We start from the raw sequence: 21,260 nt of genomic DNA, 5'->3' as shown, positions 1-21,260 counted from the left end.
ACTTGCAAATTTCAGCATGAACTGTGAAATTATATGAATAGTTTTTAAATGCATTCATTTTAGTTATAACCAGCTCACAAGTAGGTGAAAACGTCTCAACGGACTGGCAACCCATAGTCAATTACAGCTGCCAACTTTTCATCTTGTTACCTATTACAGTCTGATTTTTCGTCCTTAAGTTTTGACGGCTTGAAATTGGCTTAAAGATTTCTTGGTCTGTTATTTTAAAATAGTTTTGCTTTTGTGTGGGCTAGTTTTTTTTTTTTTTTTTTTTTTCTATGACCAGTTTGACATCTGACTCAGGCTGATACAGCTATTGCATCATTCTCAGTTTCACTGACCACTTGTTCTGCCTCAGGAACAGAAAAATGTGTGACTATGCCATCATTTGCTCCTCATCACCTTCCACCTCCTCTGCTTTTGTCTCCCTATGCAGTCCAGCAGAAGCAGCAGCTGGAGAAGGAGACGGGCCTGAAGATAGTGGAGGCTGGAGTTAGTGATGTAAGTAAAACTCACTAAAAATATCCAGCTCTGCTATTTAGCTCTGTGGGATTTTTGTTTGTTTGTTTTTTTTGTTGTTGTTTTCTTTTTTTCTTTTTTTTTTAAATGAGGGGGAGATTGGTTGCAATTGTATGCATCTTCTGTATCCAGGCTGCTGAAACCGAAATAACTGTGATTTCTACTTGTTCTGGCATCCACATCACACCTGCAGCTTCAGCTGTGTAGCCAAACACTAATCTTTTGCAGCAACAATTTCCTAACATATCCTTTTAAGTACACCACTGTGACTACCATCCCCCCCGATTAATTTTCTTCAGGTGTCTAGGAGTTGTTTTGACCCTGGCAAACAAAAAAGAAAAAGAAAAAAAAAACAACATGACAAGATCTTGATGCACTTTGTGAAACTTAGAGTGAATGCAGATCGCTGCCCCCGAGCAACAGTAACCGGATTATCTGGAGTGTTGTCACTCATCAGAAAGCCTAAAACTCTGATGACATATTCATTGAAAAAAAATTAAGAGGAGACAAGGAGGGCTCTTGGGTTGATCCAGATGAAAGGAGGGTAAATGTGTATTTATTCAACAGTGATAAATATTCATATGTATCAAAGGTAGGGATCTAATCAAGCACCCATTGATGCATCATTGCCCTCCGTGCTTGCCTACTAAATGAGTTTTTCTATGGAAATAAGACAGACAGCCTTAGACCTCTGAGCTGCCCTGATCCTGAGGCATGCTGGGAGCTAAGTGGATGTGGCCTGTGCACTGCAGGACAGTTGCCAATGGCAACAAGCGTCACAAGCTACATGGACAAGATCATTTTCCTGTGTTATTCCTCCCTATGCCATCTCCTGTTGGCGCCTCTCTTCACCCATCTGCCTCTTTCTTATGTCTTCTTCAACACCACATTTCTCACATGTCATACCACACGTCTTTATCAAGTTCCTCTTAATTATCCCTGATTAATATATTGCCTTAATTTATTTATTTAATTTTTTTTCACAATAACTTTTGTCCTGTTTTTTTGTCTGCCCCCCCCCCCCCCCCCCCCCCTCATTATTTTCCTTTCATTCTTTTGTTCTTGCTCATAGTGATTCCTGCACTTAGCCAGCATTGGTACAGGGCTGTGTTTGTCATATTGGGCTTATTTGTAGATAATTAGCGGCAATAATAGCCTCTCTGCAGGAGACAGTGTGAGGGAGGGATGGATACAAAGAGGGAGGGAGGAAGGGAAGAATCTGTCTTCCATCTCATGGGGAGAAAATCTGCACCAGTATATGTTCAGAAATGCGTGTAAAAGAAGCTGCGCATTTAATGTATGACAGATAGTAAGTTGGCAAAGCGCAAATCCTAAAAACTTACTCTGATGTGGGTGTGTTGATTTGAACCGATTGCGTCCAAGAAGTGATGAGTTGAGGGCAAGTTGGAGAAAATGGTAGCTTTTACTGGGAGAGTCTGTGGAGTGGGCTCTTCAAATACATTAGTTTAAAAGGTGTTAAACCAAAAGCCTGCTTTCACTAAATTTGCAGTAAATTGACCACGGTTATGAGTGAATGCCTTCTAGAGGCTGCAGAGAGGTTCTTCTTCAGTCTCTTTATTAGTAGGAGGAATAGACATGTACTGGATGAAATTACTCTATGAATCTATTACAGGTATAGAGCAGGAAATTAAGCAGAACTATAAATTATTTTTTTCTCCTCATTCTTTTTCCACATTTTGTCTAAGACCACCAGAATGGTTTGTATCATTAAGTCTTATCACTGACAATTCCCTCTTTCTTGGTTTTTATTTAAGAGGTGACAAATGACAAAACAGCTTACAAAGATGTCCAGATAGAAAGAAGAAAAAAAAAAAAAAAAACGTCAATACTAGTAGATGTGGATGAGGATAAGCAAATGTCAAAGTGAGGAGGAGGAGACATCGGTCAATAAGCTGAGCAATATCTACTCCATTATAGATTGAATAGAAGTTGGCTTACCGAGGATAGAAAATGGAACAGATTACTTTCCTTATAATAATTCTTGTGCACAAGCAATGCATTTTCAGGGTATCTTTCTTATTAACAGCTGTTTCCCAAGTGAGAGCTGCACTCTTGTGGAAACCCAGCAGGGACATTGATGTATCCTCACAGCAATTCTTGAGTCTGTAAATGTGTTTTAAAAAGAAATGAAAGGGGAAAGAAGAAGTGAAGTGGAAAGAAAGTCATGGTTGATGTGGCCCACAAACTGGCTGTGCTGCATAAAATCATTGTGTACATAGAAAGTGTGGGATTATCAGACACTTAATGCTCTAAAAGTGGAAAATAAACCTTGGCAGATCATACCACACCTCAGTTCGTCCAGCATAATTGTTCCTAAAAAGCTCTTTGGCCCTCTGTCCCTCGCTGCTTCTTTTTGCCTTCTTCCTCTGCAACAGCTGGAGACAGCAACCCAGCTTAAGATGCTGACAGGCCAGACACAGCATGACTGGTACCAGTAATGTTAAGAGGAGGAGCAAGGGCTTACAATGGAGGTTCAGAGATATAATTTGTGACAGTTTTAGTTGTCTCTGTTAGGTATTTTTTAAAAGTCGCTTCTGGCAAGTAAAAGATGCAAAATGTTTCTTAGTGTTCATATTACATGAAAGGCCACAAATAATAGCTTTTTGTGTTCTGAAAAGTCAAGCCATTGACCTTTAGAGCTTATTGATATTTAAAGAACAAAAGTATTTTCCCTGCTTAAATATTTCCTAGTCAACAAGAGTTTTAATGACAATAAAATTGCTCCATGACTGAAGATCTTGAAAATATTTGCGCTGCTGTTCACAAGCCGTTCTCCAAATTAAAGATGTATATTTAAAAAAAATTTAAAAAATTAAAAATAAAAAAAAAAGCTTCAAGCCGGAAGCTGATAGTTAATCATAATTTCTGTTTTTTGTTTTCTTCATGCCAACGTTCCTAAAGAAAACACTAAAAGAGTGGATTTTCATATCTAGTTACCCCGCATGAGACATTTCCCCTGTGATTAAACCGAGATTCATTGACATTTTGACAGCAGTCTTATGTTCAGGATAACTTCTGCAAACTGCTTATGTGAAGAGGCACTCATTAAGCTCAGAAATCCCAGAGCTGCATGTCACCTGATTATCCATCCATTAAATGTAAATCATATATGGCACATCTGCACTCTGCATATGAGTGCTGTTGTGTATTGCATGCACAAATAAACAAATATGTACCATCAAAACTTATGGCTGGAATGTTTGTCCTTAACACTAAGTGCATTCAGAAGATATATGCATTTTTCTTGTTTCAGTATGCTCAAGAGACACCCACTACCTATCTATACTTACATTTTTACATAGTTTTCAGTCTTATTCTTCCACAGAAAGTCAATACAGGTGAAACAAACATTATGCTGTAATTCCACAATGTCACTCTGGAAGAAAAAGGAGAGAAGGCCACTGCCTTATGACAGCAGAAAGCTCACATTATCCTCCTAATCAAATGACAAAGTGCAGAGGCACAGAGGCAGAACTCATTTCAGATAAAGGTCATATGTAATGATGACCCCCCTCACAATGGATCTGAAAGCTTTCTTCCCAATATCCTGTCCCATAATTAATGTGACATGAGAATCCTCTGACAACCTTTCTTGAAGCAATACCCAATATTTGTTCAAATGTTCTTAATAACAACAGCATGTGTAATATCAAGCCTGTATTAGAGCAGTCTGCAGGATGTTTTATATTAAATTTCTGCTTTGTGAGAGCAAATTAGCCCACTGTAAGAATTAATTTTTTTTAATCGAACCTTTTCCTTTCCATTCCATCTTTCAATAAACTCCGTAATCAGTGTGCACATATTTTATGTTTAAAAATTCATTACGTAACTTCCCGATCTTAAAGCTCCACCTTGAGGAGTTGATTGATGTCACGGTGAGATTTGTTGGGTGGTTTATGCAGCCTCAAGCATCAAATGGTTTTCTTGGTAGCCAGTTTGGTGATGAGGACAGAAGGGCAAAAAGGTGCACATCATTCACACAACAATAAACTACTTATATTATAACTACTATTTTGATGATTATGGGATGTCCAAATAATAATCTTTTTCTAAACTTCACCAAAATGCTGTGTTGTACGTCGGGTGTTATCACACATTAAGAGCTTTGTTTATGTACAAATGTGGCACAATTATTTGCATCAAAGCATCATTGGAACAAAAACAAAAACAAGGCTTCCCTTGCATCAAGTCACATCAGTTGATTGAGTTCAATAATAAGCAAGGCTCTGCTCCAGGTAAATAACTTCAAGCTAAAATACATTTTGAGTCCAAAGCAGACAAAAAGACACAGGAAGCAATACAAAAGTAGATGATTAAGCTTTACTCATAGGTGTGATGAATAAACAGAAACAGATAAATTTGGCAATAATGTACATTTAATCTGCAGTTTGATGTGACAAGTCTTTGTGTATAAACAGATATGTGTGTCTCTGTGTGCCAGCTGACTCCATTGTTGAATGACACAAAAGCCTGGCGATCCACTATTTTGTTTTAGGTTACTTTTTGAATAGCTTGGAAATTAATAACCTTGATAGTTGACATATTTATTGTAGGCTATATTTACATAATAATTTTTGGTAAAAGTTGGGGGGGGGGGGGGGGGGGGGGGGGGTTTCGTGTAGCATCTGTTGTTGACGTTGTTTCATAATTAATAACCAAATTTGTCATTCATATTCATTTCAGATTTATTAATACACCAAAATTGTCAATCAGAGGATTAGCATGGTTGATATTATGCCTTCCACATCTGTTCAATCAAAGCTGTGAGTGGTATTGCCTGTATTTATTTGTGGTGATGCAATTATTTAGAAATTATAAGGTAATCACTCTGACTTAGACTTAGACTTAGACTTAGACAGACTTTATTCATCCACAAGGGAAATTCTCAACTCTGTTGTGTCTTTGTATTGTTTTACTATATGCATTAATAAATCGTCCTTGTGCTAGTTGACAACTGATAGCTACTCAAGAAAATTTGTTTTCTTTTCAACAAGATCACAATTTAGGTTAGAAAATCCTGTTTCCTGTTTTAATTTCATCATTCATGAGCTTCATCTCTGTCATGACAGCTGGTTTAAGCTAATGCAATGGATCGAGATGTGCATGTGAAATTCTTTTTGCTGCTGAGATACGAAGTGTCTGCGCTTGAGATGAAAATTCAACCAAACTCCATTTTTATTCAACTCTAACCTCTAAGCTAGCCAACTATTTGCAATTTAAGCTACAAAAAATTATTTTTGATTGGCTGAAATGACAACAAACCTTGACTAAATTTATTGAGAAAGACAAGCCCTGTTATTGTGAAATAATGACATCTTTTCAGGCACAGCATCTCTCAGCTTCCATAAGATTTAAATGAAAATGTTTATAATCAATTTTCTAAAAATCAAAAGAACTAAATATTTGCAAAAATGGTAGAAAATAAGTAACTACTGTTGAAAGTAGAGCATAATGATAGATAAATGCCTGGATAAAATCAATAATTCATTCATACTCAGACAATATTGTTGTATTGATGTGTCGCAGTCTTTCAAAATACACAATTTCACGGTCTAAGTTCAAATAGCCATACTATTTCAGTGTACAATATGGTTGGAGTGGCCATACCAACACATACGTTTATGCATAAGTTTAATATTTATATTGTCTCTTAAAAGAATCTATTATAATCTGTAAAATAACTAAACTTTTAACATGCTAGCTTTGTTACAGCTAGCACGTTAGCCTGTCAATGTTAGCTTACTTTAGTTTGGTTTTTAAATCTTTTTGTTTTTCTCTGCTTTATCATAAAAATATTAACATAATGTGCCCTGCAGTCCCTTTCATGCCAAGTTGTCATACAATTAAAACTTGAGCAACAAAAAACACATTTTTACAAACACCCTTAATACATTCAATGGGATCCAACATCGTGTGGTTCAGAGATGATCACATTAAATTTGCATTTTGTTTTGATGGAAGACTTTTTCACATGAATATTTAAATCCATATTTTTTTATATCAGAAAATATCAGTGCACTTTGCTTTTCCTTTAATCTACCAAAGTCTGAATATTGCAGTATATTCCACTTGTACAACCACCAGTGACTGCAATTTCCTCAAGCAAATGGGACAAATGATTTCAGCAGAGACTTCAAAGGCAAACTACACTGACCATATCCTACCATAGAGAAGAGGCACGCAGGCTGAAATAAATAAATAGCTGTGACAGGAGTTGTACAAATTGATCCTATATAGGCTTTACTTCAAAACATGTTTTCCCATGCTGGTTTTTCAAACCGTAAGAATCAAAAGATAAGAAATATATATATTTTTATGTTAATTTCAAGATCTTTTATTCTCATTTAAGCGTGAATGTCCTCAGAGGAAATGAGAGTGCTATGCTTCCATTGCAGGGTGTACTCTCTGCCTCTTGTTGTGTTGTATTGTGTGGATATAAAGTGTGTATTTGTATCCAGCAATCAATTGCACATTGCCGCTCAATTGCCTTTTTCACATTGACAACCTACCCAATCTTCTTCAGACACTGTAATAAACCCAAACAATAAAGAAAAATTGCCGTCTATGAAAATTTTAACAGTGCAGGAAGGCCAATCTAGCTCTTTTAAAAGTGGCTAAAATGCCATTGCTGTGGCAGATCTGGATGCAAAATGTCATATTCGAGCAGCCCCACTGTGCCTGCAGCCCCGAGTAACGCCGCTTCTTTGGAGACTCCAGCTGCCTCCCACTGATGAAAGCCCATCCAGCAGCTCCGTTTCTCAGCAACCTTTTGCCATCACCTGACCTTTGGACTGCAGAAATGCCTTTGATACCGTGCCATGCAGTTTGGTATTTGCCTCTTTCTATATATCATGACGCGGACTCTCACTTGGGAAAGGGTGGACTTGTCTGTTTTTAATGAGTGTCAAAATGTAAAGTGTTTACTCTCCTACCTTTTGCTTCTTTTATGTTTTACTGCCTTTGTTCCAGAGAGATGTGGTAACTGTGTAGAGCTGACAATGGTGTTTTAACTTGGCTTGTTGAAGGGCAGTTCTGCCATCCTTAGCAAAGTGTGGTACACTCATATCTTCCTGGAGGAAAAAAATTCAAGGCCAAGGTGGCCTTGAAAGTATTATGGAGGTTTAGAATTAAAGCAAAAAATCCAATCATGAAAGCTTTTCCAGTGTTATAAATAGTTACATCAATAGCACTGCCGCCTCAAAAACCCAAAGGTCCTGTGCACTTCTTCCGCCTCTACTCCTGTTTTCTTCCTTCTTTGTTTTTATGAATTATTCTCATTGACACTTTCTTCATTTTGAGTAAAATATGTGTTATAATCATCGACAGATTTTGGGTGTAGATCTCATTTAATTCTCCCTCAACTAAACCTACAAATGGCTTGCCCACATAAATTATTTGCCGCCATACATGAAATCACAGTTTTGAGAAACTGTAGAGCTGTGAAACGTTTTGCATTTTTGCACTGAAAAAGGGTCTAAAAAAACTGAAATCAAATGTTTCATGCTGAAATATTCATTTTATGAATGGATTTAACATTACTGCCGTAATATTGACAAAGACTATCCATATCCGGACCCTTTGCTTTTTAAATTGCAACCTGTGGTGTTATTTATTTTTTGTTCTTAGCTCCTGTTGGTGTTGGTGCTGGAATTTAAAAACTTTACGTGAAGGAAATGGTGAGTCTTAGAAACACAAAAGACCCTTAATGTTTGACATGTTAACACAAAAAGCTGATGCTAACTAATTCAAGTCTTGGATGCTGTGAAAAATATGTCACTATTCTACCTCACAGTCTCCAGAACTAAAGCCATGGAAGTCATACAATTACACCCCAAATCACTCATAACCAGAGCAGATTTTCAGTGTTTTCCTCGTTTTTGCTTTGCTATCATCGTTATGTTAAACCAAGTTCTTATCAAAATGTTTCATTTTTTGGCAGAATGCTTTACCAAGGTCTCATCCATTCGCACTCCAATATCTTACCCTTTTCTGCAGTATGAAAGGTCACACACTTTGGCACATACTGATGCACAGATCAATGGGAAAGGAAATGTTTTGGGTAATGGATCTGGTACAGGAGGTCTGCATTGCATACTTTAAAAAGTAGGTATTTATTTTTCATCCATCCATTGTTTATACCACTTAGTCTAATTCAATGTTGCAGAAAAGCTGAAGTCATCTCAGCAACAAGCAGGTGAGGGGCAGGTACACTCTGGACGGGTCACCAGTCTATCACAGATTTGGATGGTATTTCATGTCCAAATGCTGGCAGAATTTTTTGATGATCCAAAAAAAGTGCAGAATAATCAGTAAAGCAAAATTTCACAATTTGTTCAAAATGTTCATAATCCAATCCAATATATATTGTATACTATAAATTTGATTCTATTATGTGTTTGGCAACGTGTTGACAGTTTTCTACAAATGTTTTCAAAACCACCAAAAAAAAGACAAATTAACCACAATATGGAGGTTATGATGGTTTCTTAAATGATTTGTGATCACCATCTCTAGTTCCACACCTTTAAAACAGCACAATGTTATTTAGTAAATGAGATTCACATTTAGATGAAGACAAACAGGTAAGCATGGCATGCTGCAGAGTTGGGCTATTATGACATTTACAAGCACTGTTACGCAGTGCTTTTGATTCGTGGCCGCTTGTAACGTCCAGTTTTAGGTTCGTCGTCATTAATATCAGTATTTTTGGAGAAAAAGATTTGCATCTTCTTCATATGAGCTATATGGTGTAAAAGAGATGTTTTTTGACAACTGCAGTTTAAAAGTGATAAATCCAAATGAAGAAGAAGCACTTAATCAACATTTGTGTTCCACTTGGTCTTCATGATTTCTACTCCTCCTGCACAGCTGATCTACTGAAATAAAGGCATTTTTTTTTCAAGCTTTTGGAAGTTCTGATCAGCAGGTATCACATTAGTTATGAGGACTTTTTGCATTTTCCTTGTAAGTGCATTCTTGTTTGAGTTAAAGCAACAACAGTTTATGGTAATGTGTTGACTGTTTTTTGGCAATGGCAGCGGTGAGGGTGAGGGTGAGGGTTGGGTGCCTGGAAGAGGCTGAGGGTGGGCTGCTGAGGGAGCCTGCAGTGTCCACAGCTGGATAGCATGGCAAAGGTTTTAAATGTCAGTGCTGATAGGGGGATGCGGTTGCCATTTGGCCTGACAAGCTGCATGCCAAGAGACTGGCAGCAGGATGCTGGGGCAGGGTGCTCCTGCTCCCGGCCGCAGAGCTCTCACCTTCTGCCATTTATCATGTGGCTTTCTGCCTAGCATATCTGGCACCTTAGCATTGACAACAGCAGGAAAAGCCCTTGCTGCAGGCTATCCAGTGGCCCATGGTAATCTTTTAACATCACAAAAGATAAATTAGGGCAACAATATTTGTTTTATTTTCTGAATGTTTTATAGTTTAAATGTCACAAAATGCTGTTTTATTTAGAAGAGAAGAGCCCTGTTTCAGACCTATAAGGATGTGCTGAAATGAGCAACATCTTGTAGCGGTGACAGAATACAGTTTCTTATCCCTGTAAAGCCAAACATATCGTATTTGATACACACAGTTTCTGAGACCTTTTGCATCACTTCATAACAAAAACTTTTAACACAATCTGATACTTGTGCTCTGCCCCCTAATAATTACCAGCAAGCAGCAGATTACACTATAATCGCTTGAACATTTAACTATAACCCCCAAAGATTTCATCTTATTTTGTTACATTTTATTAAAGGGCCAAATAAAGACCTCAAATTTTTAAAAAATTGGACTTTTCTTACCATTTCTTTCATGGGTCGGACCTTAAAGGTGCAAACAGGATTTGAATTAATCCTAAACAATTAATGTAACAATTATTATGTCAAAAGGTGTGGAAAAAAAGAGAGGAAATCTTGTTTTTAAGAAGCTAGACTATTGTTCATCTTGATGTATGGATTAGTCACAACTGCCTTTTTAGCACGATCTGAATGTGTGGTAGCCATGAAGCAGCACATTAATTATTGCTCAGTGAGCGCACAATACGGAAACCACTCTGCTCTCAGTAAATTAAACATAATCAACTGTCATATCATCTTTTTATGACTTTAATTGACTTTAATTGTGAATCCTGCTGTAACTGCTAGTTACTTTCTGCATGGCAAGGTCAACTAAATGGCTTGATGAGCTGTTATGGTCTTTAATATGATGACCTTGAATACGGAGGATGTGTGAAGATTTTGCATTTGTGTGGATAAAGAATGAAATGATGGACTGCTATTCAGCTAAATGACTTTCCAACATCTACTACTTGTATTTTCTGCTTGAAGATGATGAACTCTGATGGCATTTTTGGCCATGACATAAGTGCTGAATTACTAAACAATGTACTTTACTGTGTGTTGACTGACCATTCTTTTTGTTAAACGTGCAAATATGCATAAAAAATTCGTATACGTGGCAAAAAGTTACGATTCTAATAAGCTTGAAAGTCAGTATCTGCTGTGCTCATCTTTGTTCCTCAACTCAGCATAAATCCTTTCAGACAAGCTTTCTTGTAATTTCTTTGAGTATTCTTCAGGAAAAGTTCTCCGGGCTTCTTGAAGGACATTCCAAAGCTCTCATGTGGATGTTGCTGCCTTTTCTTCTATTCGCTGTCAAGATGATTCCACATTGCTTTAATTACATAGAAGTCTGGACTCTAGGAAGGATTCGTCACTGCATGAGACCTGTTATCACTGATTTCAGTCTGATTCATTTCACCTGTTTTTCTTCCTTCAGAGTGATTTCTTAACAGCCCCTCTTCCACTGAGTCCATATGTGATGACACTTCAGTGAACAGTAGATGGGTCAGATGAAGGATCAGGTCCATCTCTCCGGGTTTAGCTACATTTTATTCATATTTTTAACCATTTAATCTCACCAACAAATTGAATCATTTTTTTCACATCTACCATGTGTTAGCATGACTGAGAGTCCCCCTTTAAGCCTTACTCCTGCTCAGATTGATCAACATGCTGATACTATAACAGCTTCAATGCGTACAACCTTGGATAATGTTGCTCCCCTAAAGAAGAAGAAATTAGGTAAGATTATGAAGGCTCCCTGGTTTAATTCCCAGCTTCGAGCTCTAAAACAGGCATCAAGGCGTTTGGAAAACAGATGGCGTTCATCAGGACTAGAGGAGTCTCACTTAACCTGGAAAGAAAGTTTAATCGTATACAAAAAAGCCTTACGTACGGCAAGAACAGCTTATTATTCATCATTGATAGAGGAAAACAAAAACAACCCTCGGTTTCTTTTCAGCACTGTAGCTAGGCTTACTAGGAGCCGGAGCGCTGTGGAGCCATGTATTCCTTTCTCACTTAGCTGTGATGATTTCATGTATTTTTTCAGGAATAAAATTGACACTATTAGAGATCAAATTCACAACACTCTTCCTTCTACCTATAATGTTGAGCCTGTTGTGGTCTCCGAAGCATCCTTAGAACCAGGGTCTGACTTGTGTCTAAATAGTTTCTGTCCTGTCCAACCCTCTGAATTAACTAAAATAATAGCTTCATCTAAACCATCCACCTGTATCTTAGACCCTCTCCCAACGAGCCTCTTTAAGGACATTTTGCCTTTAATTAATACATCACTACTAAATCTTATCAATATGTCTTTAGTGACAGGATATGTACCACAATCATTTAAAACTGCTGTAATCAAGCCTTTACTTAAAAAGCAATCTCTGGATCCAGAGGTGATAGCAAATTATAGACCTATATCTAACCTCCCGTTTATGTCCAAAATTCTGGAGAAAATAGTTTCAGCTCAGCTACATGCCCACCTGAGCAGAAATAATTTATGCGAGGAGTTTCAGTCAGGATTTAGAGCTCATCATAGTACTGAGACAGCATTGGTGAAAGTTACTAATGACCTTCTTATGGCCTCAGACAAAGGACTTGTGTCCGTACTTATCTTGCTTGATCTTAGTGCTGCATTTGATACAGTCGATCATAACATTCTGTTACAAAGACTAGAACAGGTGATTGGAATTACAGGTACAGCGTTAAGCTGGTTTAAATCATATTTATCTGATAGACTTCAGTTCGTTCATGTAAATGACAAGTCCTCCTCCCAAACTACAGTAAGTCATGGAGTTCCTCAAGGTTCTGTACTTGGACCAATACTCTTCGCACTATATATGCTCCCTTTAGGCAAAATTATTAGACAGCATGGAATAAACTTTCATTGTTATGCAGATGATACTCAACTATACTTATCCTTTAAACCAGATGAAACAAATCAGCCCAATAGGCTACAAAATTGTCTCATAGACATAAAGACTTGGATGTCTAGAAATTTTCTCCTCTTAAACTCAGATAAGACTGAAGTAATTCTCGTTGGATCTGAAAAACTCAGAGCTAAATTTTCCGGTTTTGTAATGAACCTGGATGGCATTACTTTAGCTTCCAGTGCTACAGTGAGAAACCTTGGAGTAATATTTGACCCTGACCTGTCCTTTGGCCCACATATTAAGCAGGTTACTAAAACAGCCTTCTTTCATTTACGTAATATAGCCAAAATTAGGGACATTCTGTCTCGGAGTGATGCAGAAAAACTGGTTCACGCTTTTGTTACTTCGAGACTAGATTACTGTAACTCTCTATTACTGGGCTGTCCTAAATATGCCCTGAAAAGCCTTCAGCTGATCCAGAATTCTGCAGCCAGAGTCCTGACCAGAACCAGCATGAGAGATCATATTTCTCCAGTTTTAGCCTCTCTTCATTGGCTGCCTGTTGAATCTAGAATAGAATTTAAAATCCTTCTCCTTACATATAAAGCCCTCCACAACCAGGCACCACTATATATCAAAGACCTCATTGTTCCTTATATACCAAGTAGAGTACTTCGTTCGCAGACTGCAGGCTTACTTGTGGTTCCTAGAGTCTCAAAGAGCCAAGCAGGAGGCAGAGCCTTTGGTTATCAGGCCCCTCTCTTATGGAATAAGCTCCCAGTTAGTGTTAGGGAAGCAGACACCCTCCCCACCTTTAAGACTATGCTGAAGACTTATCTTTTTGATAAGTCCTATAGCTAGGGATGGTTAGCATCCCTTAGTTATGCTGCTATAGGTTTAGACTGCTGAGGGACATTTCCTGATACACTGAGCTTCTTTCTTTTTCTCTTTAGCTCTTTCTTTTACCCCCCCCCCCCCCCATAACAGTGTTGCATCATTAACATGTATGTCTCCTGTCTCAGCAGGTCTCCCTGGCCGGGAGTAGCAGTTCCTGTTGTCTGTTGTCTTTCTGTCCTCTTCCCCCCACACAGCAGAGGCAGATGGCTGCCTGTCCTGAGCCGGGTTCTGCCGGAGGTTTCCTTCCTGTTAAAAGGGAGTTTTTTCCTTCCCACTGTTGCCAGTGTGCTTGCTCAGGATGGGAGATTGAGTTGGACTCAACTCAATCTGTTGGTTTCCTTGTATAGGCTGTTATGAATTGGCCTTCATTATGTTTTCCCCTCTGTCTGTAAAGCGTCTTGAGATGGCATTGCTGTGATTTGACGCTATATAAATAAAGTTGAATTGAATTGAATTGAACCAACAACCAATGAAATAAGTTTACTTTTTCCCCCCCCTTGGGATAATAATAATTACACACAAAGTGGTTTGTTAATGAGTTGGTGAAATACCTATATAATATATAGTTAATAATGAATTAACACAATTCTAAAATAGTTAAAGAAGTCAATCGATTACTCATGTCTTTACATAATCAAAACTATTAGTGATGACTAAGGAGTGTTTACTTTCATACATTTTTAATAAGTTTCACACACTGTTAAAATGTTTTGTTTACCAAATAGTAGAGCTGAAAGGGTTAGAGAAATAAATCAAGAGTTCATTTAATGATAGAAGATGGATGGATGGATGGATGGATGGATGGATGGATGGATGAAAATTACAAAAACAAACCGCTACATCAGTTTGTACATATAATACAGTTTGATCAAATGTGTTGAACATTGATATGCTTTTTCTGACACAAACTGGAGATATTCACTTTCATGTACAGTATGTCATCTTTCATCTTCATGCATGATGCAATCATTGCAGATTCGACATGTAAGGATTAAAAGCAGTAGCAAAGATCTGACATTCGGTGAATTGCAGAATCCTTCTGCTGCAGTGGGATTTTTGCTATACATATCACAGTCATATTCACGCATACACAGTCGCCAGCAGGTCTCTTTACATTCACAAGCAGGCTGCTCATGTCAGGTATTTGTTGAAAATGCAGAGATGAAGCTCAATGTTCTTGTGGTGTAGTTAGATGCAAAGAAAAGAAAAGAAATCTGTGGATTATTAGCTTCTAAACAGTTGCTGCCACACATACATGCTTCATACAGAGTTTGAGCACAATTGGATGCCAAAGCTTAAAAAGTAATTATACAGTTAGTGATAATACTGCTTTATTCTTTGTGTTTCTCTCATGGCTGACAATGTGTGAATCTTATCCAGAACAGGAACAAACAATTTAACAATTCTTCCATTTTTAAAATCATTTGTGTAATTCTGAGCATTTCCATGCTCCTGCCAACATAAAGCACTAGGTACAGAATTACATTTCACTGTCAGAAACAACAAAAGCCAAATTAATTTCAGCCAAGCTAGTTCTCGAACACATGCAATCACATGTCTGTCACTATTCATTACATACATGAAAAAAGACACCATCACCATTTCACTAAAAACCATACAGTGTAATTATGTTTGTGGATGAAAATAGGCTAGATTGATTATATGCATTTTCTGTAATGAGGCGTCAATGTATTATTGCATTACAGAGTCATCAAAATCTTGACACAACTCGTATTTAATTCTGTCTTCAGAATTTCTGATCAGCCACACTTTTGTGATGAGAGGTTGTGGAGTGAAGCCGTGGGAGTTCGTACAGTACAGACATGGCAGCAGCCTCATTATGGATTCACACAGGTTTCTTTCCGCAAGTCGTGCTGCTTGGTTTGGCTTGAGGGCAGACTACTCTTATGAAGCTGCCGGAGCTGTGAGACAGACAGTGAGACATGCAAGGAAAGCTGTTGTGCTGGCCAGACAGTGTCAGCTCGGTTGGTGCTTTGCAGCGTGAGGCCCCTGACCCCCCTCCTTTCTCTCCTCCCAAGCTGATTGGTGTGGCTTCATTAGCATGGGCTGCAGCTCCTCCGATTAGCAGTAATTAAAGACAGAAATCAGAGCGTTTGCCTCTAGTCCAGACACAGCCAGGGCCTGTCAAGTGTGATCGTCGTGGAACAGATCTAGCAGCTCTGGCCGCCTGCCACTCAACATCCCCCCTCCTCGTCCTCTGGAGTAGAGGTATGGGCTGCTGCCGGCTGTGCCAAGCTACCCCCCAAGTAACCCCCAGGGTTACACACGCACACACGACTCTCCCTGAAGGCACATGCTGGGCCGGCGTTGTCATGGTGACAACAGGGGAAAACGTTTAATGAAGACACTGATGAGAATTTATGAGGCAGTGGCTGTGTGCATTTACAGGGATACGACCCTTAGCCCATCACACACCGCCTCCTGTGGTTCTACATCTATATCTTTACTTACACACTAGTTGTAGCTGATCATTGGGGCGTATGCTCAGGCAGGTGGCCTCAATATGTCGCCAGTACTCCAGCACCAAGGTACAGCTGGAGGCACGTTGTTAGCTGTCCAATAAACTTAATCCAATGCTCGCAGAAATGTTGACTGTTTCCATTTCATGTAAAGTAGACAAATAATTATCTACTAATGTTTTTGAGAGATATTTTCATGGGGACAATTTAAACAAAAGAAGTGGCATGCTATAAAAAATAATCTAATTTTTAGACACAAAAAATGGCAGAAATGTAACCATAAAAATTCTGATTACCATTACATGCATATGCTGTGTGGCCAAACCAAATAACTGACCAGTGATGCGGTGGATGGTTTTTTTTTTTTTCTTTTTACAGTATTTGTTCTGCTTTGCAGCATTGTTCCTGCAGCAGTCCTGATTCTATGCCATTCTTGCATTAGAGTAACAATTTAAGGGTTCCATTATTCTACAATGTCTCATGTTTGATAATGGTAAGTTTTGCTTTGACATTTAATGTGAACAACAAAAGCTTTTCCCCTTTCAGATCTAATACGTGCAAATTCTTTCAGATTTTAATCACTTGGAAAACTACCTGCAGTTCTTCTAATAACATTTTGAGGCTGTTAAAGTCTTCTTTTTGCATTATTTTGCCAGCTCGTGGGTTAAATATGCTCATGTGTCTTATCTTATATTAATTTGCAGTCATTTGAAATTCAATCCACTTGGAGATTTGTTAATCCTTAAAGATATTCCACCAACCTCACTAGTTAGGGGGAAACCAGACCCCAGGAGCTGTACTTATCAAACTTCCTAAAATTACTCTGAAGAACACTGTTAAAAGTTGACTTATGAGTAAAAAAGCTGCACTTAAAGGTTACTTATCAAGTGTTTCACTCACACTTTTAGCAGATTGCAGGACTGAACCTTAAGTGTGCGTCTCAGAACAGGATCGTGACAGTACTATGCTGACTAAGCTGACTCAAATTAATGAATCAGTTCAGAACCAGATAATTAATTCATTTAATATTATACAGGTGTGTTGAAGCAAAAATACATGGAAAACCTGCTGGCTTGTGGTCATCATAAGGCCGAATTGACTACCTCTGTGTTAGAGAGATATCTCAATGAATAGTTAAATGGACAAAGGCAGTGTATATTTTGACGATAATCAACAAAATTAAACAAAATATATACATTGGCAATGAAAAAAGTGAATATTTCCTCGTATAATTGATGTTCCTAATTAAATCCTCAACATACAATTGCAGAAAAAATTAATAGACCACTCTTGTTTACCAAAATTCACATTCTTTTTAATGCCTTGTACAGCTAAATTAGTTTGAAAAGCTAGAGAAGTCTAATCATTTTTCTGCAATTGTTGATTATATCTGCTCCATCCAAACAAAACCGTTTGATTAGCACCTCATCATCAAACAAAGTCCAAGTGTTCTGAATGTCCGCGCATATCTCTCTCGTCTCAGTGCCATCCTCTACAGGCAACTCGTAACCACCTGGGACACCTCTGAGGGTCTTCTAAATATCTGGAGGAGTAGAAGGGATTCTCAGACTTGAAAAAGTTTATAAATTGCTTTTATTTTTAAATTAAAGAGAAAACCTAAATTCCACAAACTCTCTCCACTTCGGACTAAAGTTTCTCTCTAAGACATTTGATAAATTTGGCTCCATAATTGAGAGATTCCAGCAGTCACTCCTCACTGAAACAACAACTTATTACAAGTTCATGTAAAATTACTTTGCTTATATCACATTATTCTTCAGTCTATTCAGACAGGATAGATAGGATATATATATATAATATAGCAGGTGTCAATGAAAGACCTTCTCCAATCTTTTAAGAATATTTTTTCTAAATAATGAAATTGTTGCTCATGCTACAGGTAAACTTCATTCATCCATTCATTCATTTTCTAAACCTGCTTAATCCAAGTAAGGGTCGTGGGGAAGCTGGAGTCTATCCCAGCAGCCTTCGGACGAGAGGCAGGGTACACCCTGGACAGGTCACCAGCCTATTGCAGGGCTACAAGTAGACTTACTGAAATCAATTAAGATTGCAGACTAGTAAGATTTCCAGAATTTTATTTGGGTTATATTACTTTTCAACCATGGAAAAAAAAAAAAAAAAACTACATTTAACCCTAACACAGCTCTTTGTATAATTTTGCTAAATGCATTAAGCAGCTACATGGGAACCCGGCTCAGGCTCATGTCCTCTGGCTTGTTGGTGTGTCTGTGTCCCCCTGTTTGCCAGTTTTGCTTAATCTTTAAAAAGAAAATTGATGGTAGATATTATTAAGTTGTAAAATATTTTGCTCAGTCACATCCTTTTAGACAATCTCCTTAAACTTAATCTTAAATAGTTAAGTTTTGGTTGTTAGATTAGTCACCGGTGTGCTGTAGCCATGCAGGTAACAGAGTGAGGTGCTTCTGAAGCTTTCAGATGGACTCAGATGTGGTGAGAAGACATCCCGTTCAACCCTCTGAAGCCAGTCTGTTCTCTCGAAAACACCTCTCTTTGTCCCTTTACTGTCAGTCTCAGTATCAGACTCTCCCAGCACACTTAGTCTCTTGTGACAGGGTTTCAATTATGAATGCTACCTTTGACTACCTCTGTTATTCCACGGCAGACCACATATCCCTGCCTGCCACCACTCATGTGTGACTTGATGTATTGTCTCACTGTTTCCCGCACGCCTCTCAAAATTAATTGCAGTTTTATCTTTCTCAAAGATTAAAAAAAAAAAAAAAAAAAACGCTACTTGAAAGAACAATAGTGTAAAAACTGAGTTGATTCTATTTAAACAAAACAACCTTAAAGTTTTCCTTGTTTTTTTTTATGTTTGTTTGTTTTTTAGATTAGTTTTTTGTTCATTTGTTTCATCATTGTGTATAAGTTGGATTTTTTTTTATTAGTCTTTTCTTTAACAGAATTAAGTGTTGCAGTAAATTATCCTGACCTGGTTCTGCTTTAACAAACCTTGATCATACCGTTGACCTGATCACTTTAAGTCACATGACTTCCTCCCAAAATGCAAATCTTAGTTTGATTGACTCTGGCTCAGACAAAAGATCAGATTTGAACTTTTAGGTGTGACTACCATTTACTTTGTTTTGTTTTGTTATTTCAGTTGACATCCTAGGAGCCATGCCAATTGATAGCTGCAGGATAAGTCACTTCTGTTAGCTGCAACTGAATGTGAATATCCATCCATCCCTTTTCTTAACCACTTAGTCCAACTCAGGGTCACGGGAAGCTGGAGTTTATCCCAGCAATCATTGGGCGAGAGGCAGGGAACACCCTGGACAGGTTGCCAGTCCTGGCATTACACACATAGCCCATTTCAAATCTTAAATTAGTTACCCATGTTGCCACCTCATGTGCATCCGCAGTGGCTGAACTTTAACCCCAGATTTTGCTCCTGCACCTTTGTATTCATAGGTCTCGTCTTGCCACTTCAGTCATCTCAACCCAGGATACTAAGTAAAGTCATTACAGGAAATGAGAAGCTGCACTGTTGTCTAAAATCAAGAAATTTTTATTTTCAGATCCAAAAAAATATTGGATGGATTTCAGTTTAATGTACAGCATTAAAGGGCTTCGGAGTAGTCATTGTGTGTGTCTGATATTGCTAAAATCATAGATTCTTCTAATGATGTACAACAAAAAGAATCAACATATAGTTCTTAAATTAAATAAAAAAAACACTGATAAAAGAAAATACACTCAGAAGCACTAAAAATAGTAACACTTCAGACCTGGATTTTCCTCTTTGTCATACACTCTACCCACACAGAAACAAAGCATTTCATATTGTCCATATGCCAGCTTGGTAAACACTGTATTAAATGCCATTAAATGGAAAACACAGTAGGACCAACTCTTATTCTAATTTGCATTTTTTAATGTATTGCAGTGAATCTTAGTGCCTCTGCCCTTTTCAAAACGTTGGCGTGTAAGTTTTCTCTCTCTGTCTCAGACAACAAAGCCTTTCATTTGGACCCAGGTGTGTTTAGATTCTGATCCATCATGCAGCACCATCATTTAGGTGTGTGATTGGTCCAGCATTCTGTCTTCAGCATAGCAATGAGCCTATGAGCATGCAGTAAGTCATAAAGAGTTATCTTCAGCACAATCAGGAGTAAAAAGCTTGCGGCAGATGATATGAACCCAAAGAGCTCTGATCTCAATGTCATGGTGTCGTTTTGGGATCTCACGGGGAGACAGAAAACACAGAGACACCATGGACAGAACGAGTGGAGTGAGGGAAACTGGTGCAGATTATAGACAAAGCGTGCTCAAGCTAAATTTAAATAGCCTATTCAGATTTATTTGGTGCACAGCAGGTTTATTGGTTGATTAAAACTACTGTATTTAATATGACATTGTTCTTTTTAAAGATTTTTTTTTGCTGAAACCAACAACATCATATTCTATAATCCTATAGATATAGTTTGCCTCCATACTTGAGGCACACTACAACTTTATTTCATTTTGAAGCACGCATTGTCATGCGTGTGTGTGTGTATGTGTGTGTGTCTGTCTGTGCTTTAAATATAATCAGGGTGACTGGCATAGCATTTACCTTGATGTTTACAGCTTTGAACTACTTTGCAAGGCAACGCCTGAGTTGCGATTCACATAAGAAAGAGGCCTATTTGAACAAGTTCATCTGGGGAAAATACCAGAATGGCATGGTTGATATACACACACAGACACATATACACATAGGGCTTTGAATGGTTTCTCTCTGAACAAGTGATGAGCATGAGACACAATAATTCAAATGTTTCAAGTAGAACTCCAAAATGGGACCTTTTTGTGTCTCTGAACGTCATCCATCAAGAAACACTCCGCTTTTCACACACAAAAAGATAAGGCATTTAAGGCACTTACCTCACTGACAAGTTTATGCACCTTGAGTGATGTTATACAGAGAGTTTAGACTAAACAATAAAGTGTCATCTTTTATATCTTAAGTGCAAATGCTATCTGAAAGTGCACCGGTGCGGATAATAATGTATAAAAATCAAAACGATTGATTGCAAATCCAAACAGACAAGATGCTCAAGTCAAACTTTGCCATTGCGTTGCTACTTCTACCCATCAGAGGG

General features: G+C 38.0%; 1 protein-coding gene across 1 annotated transcript in view; it reads left to right on the top strand.

The window, feature by feature from the left end:
• Nucleotides 1-21,260, top strand: part of ptprn2 (protein tyrosine phosphatase receptor type N2) — a gene marked incomplete at its 3' end in the record, with an annotated part of 135,722 nt that overhangs the window by 81,714 nt on the left and 32,748 nt on the right. The window contains exon 11 of the mRNA XM_079259492.1: nucleotides 437-501. Within this exon, the coding sequence (XP_079115618.1) occupies nucleotides 437-501 (65 nt within the window). The remainder of the gene's footprint in view (nucleotides 1-436; nucleotides 502-21,260) is intronic.

This window comes from Telmatherina bonti (genome assembly GCF_933228915.1).
Source record: "Telmatherina bonti genome assembly, chromosome: 20".
NCBI classification, from domain to species: Eukaryota; Metazoa; Chordata; class Actinopteri; order Atheriniformes; family Telmatherinidae; genus Telmatherina; species Telmatherina bonti.
This window is presented reverse-complemented; position numbering and strand designations above follow the sequence as displayed.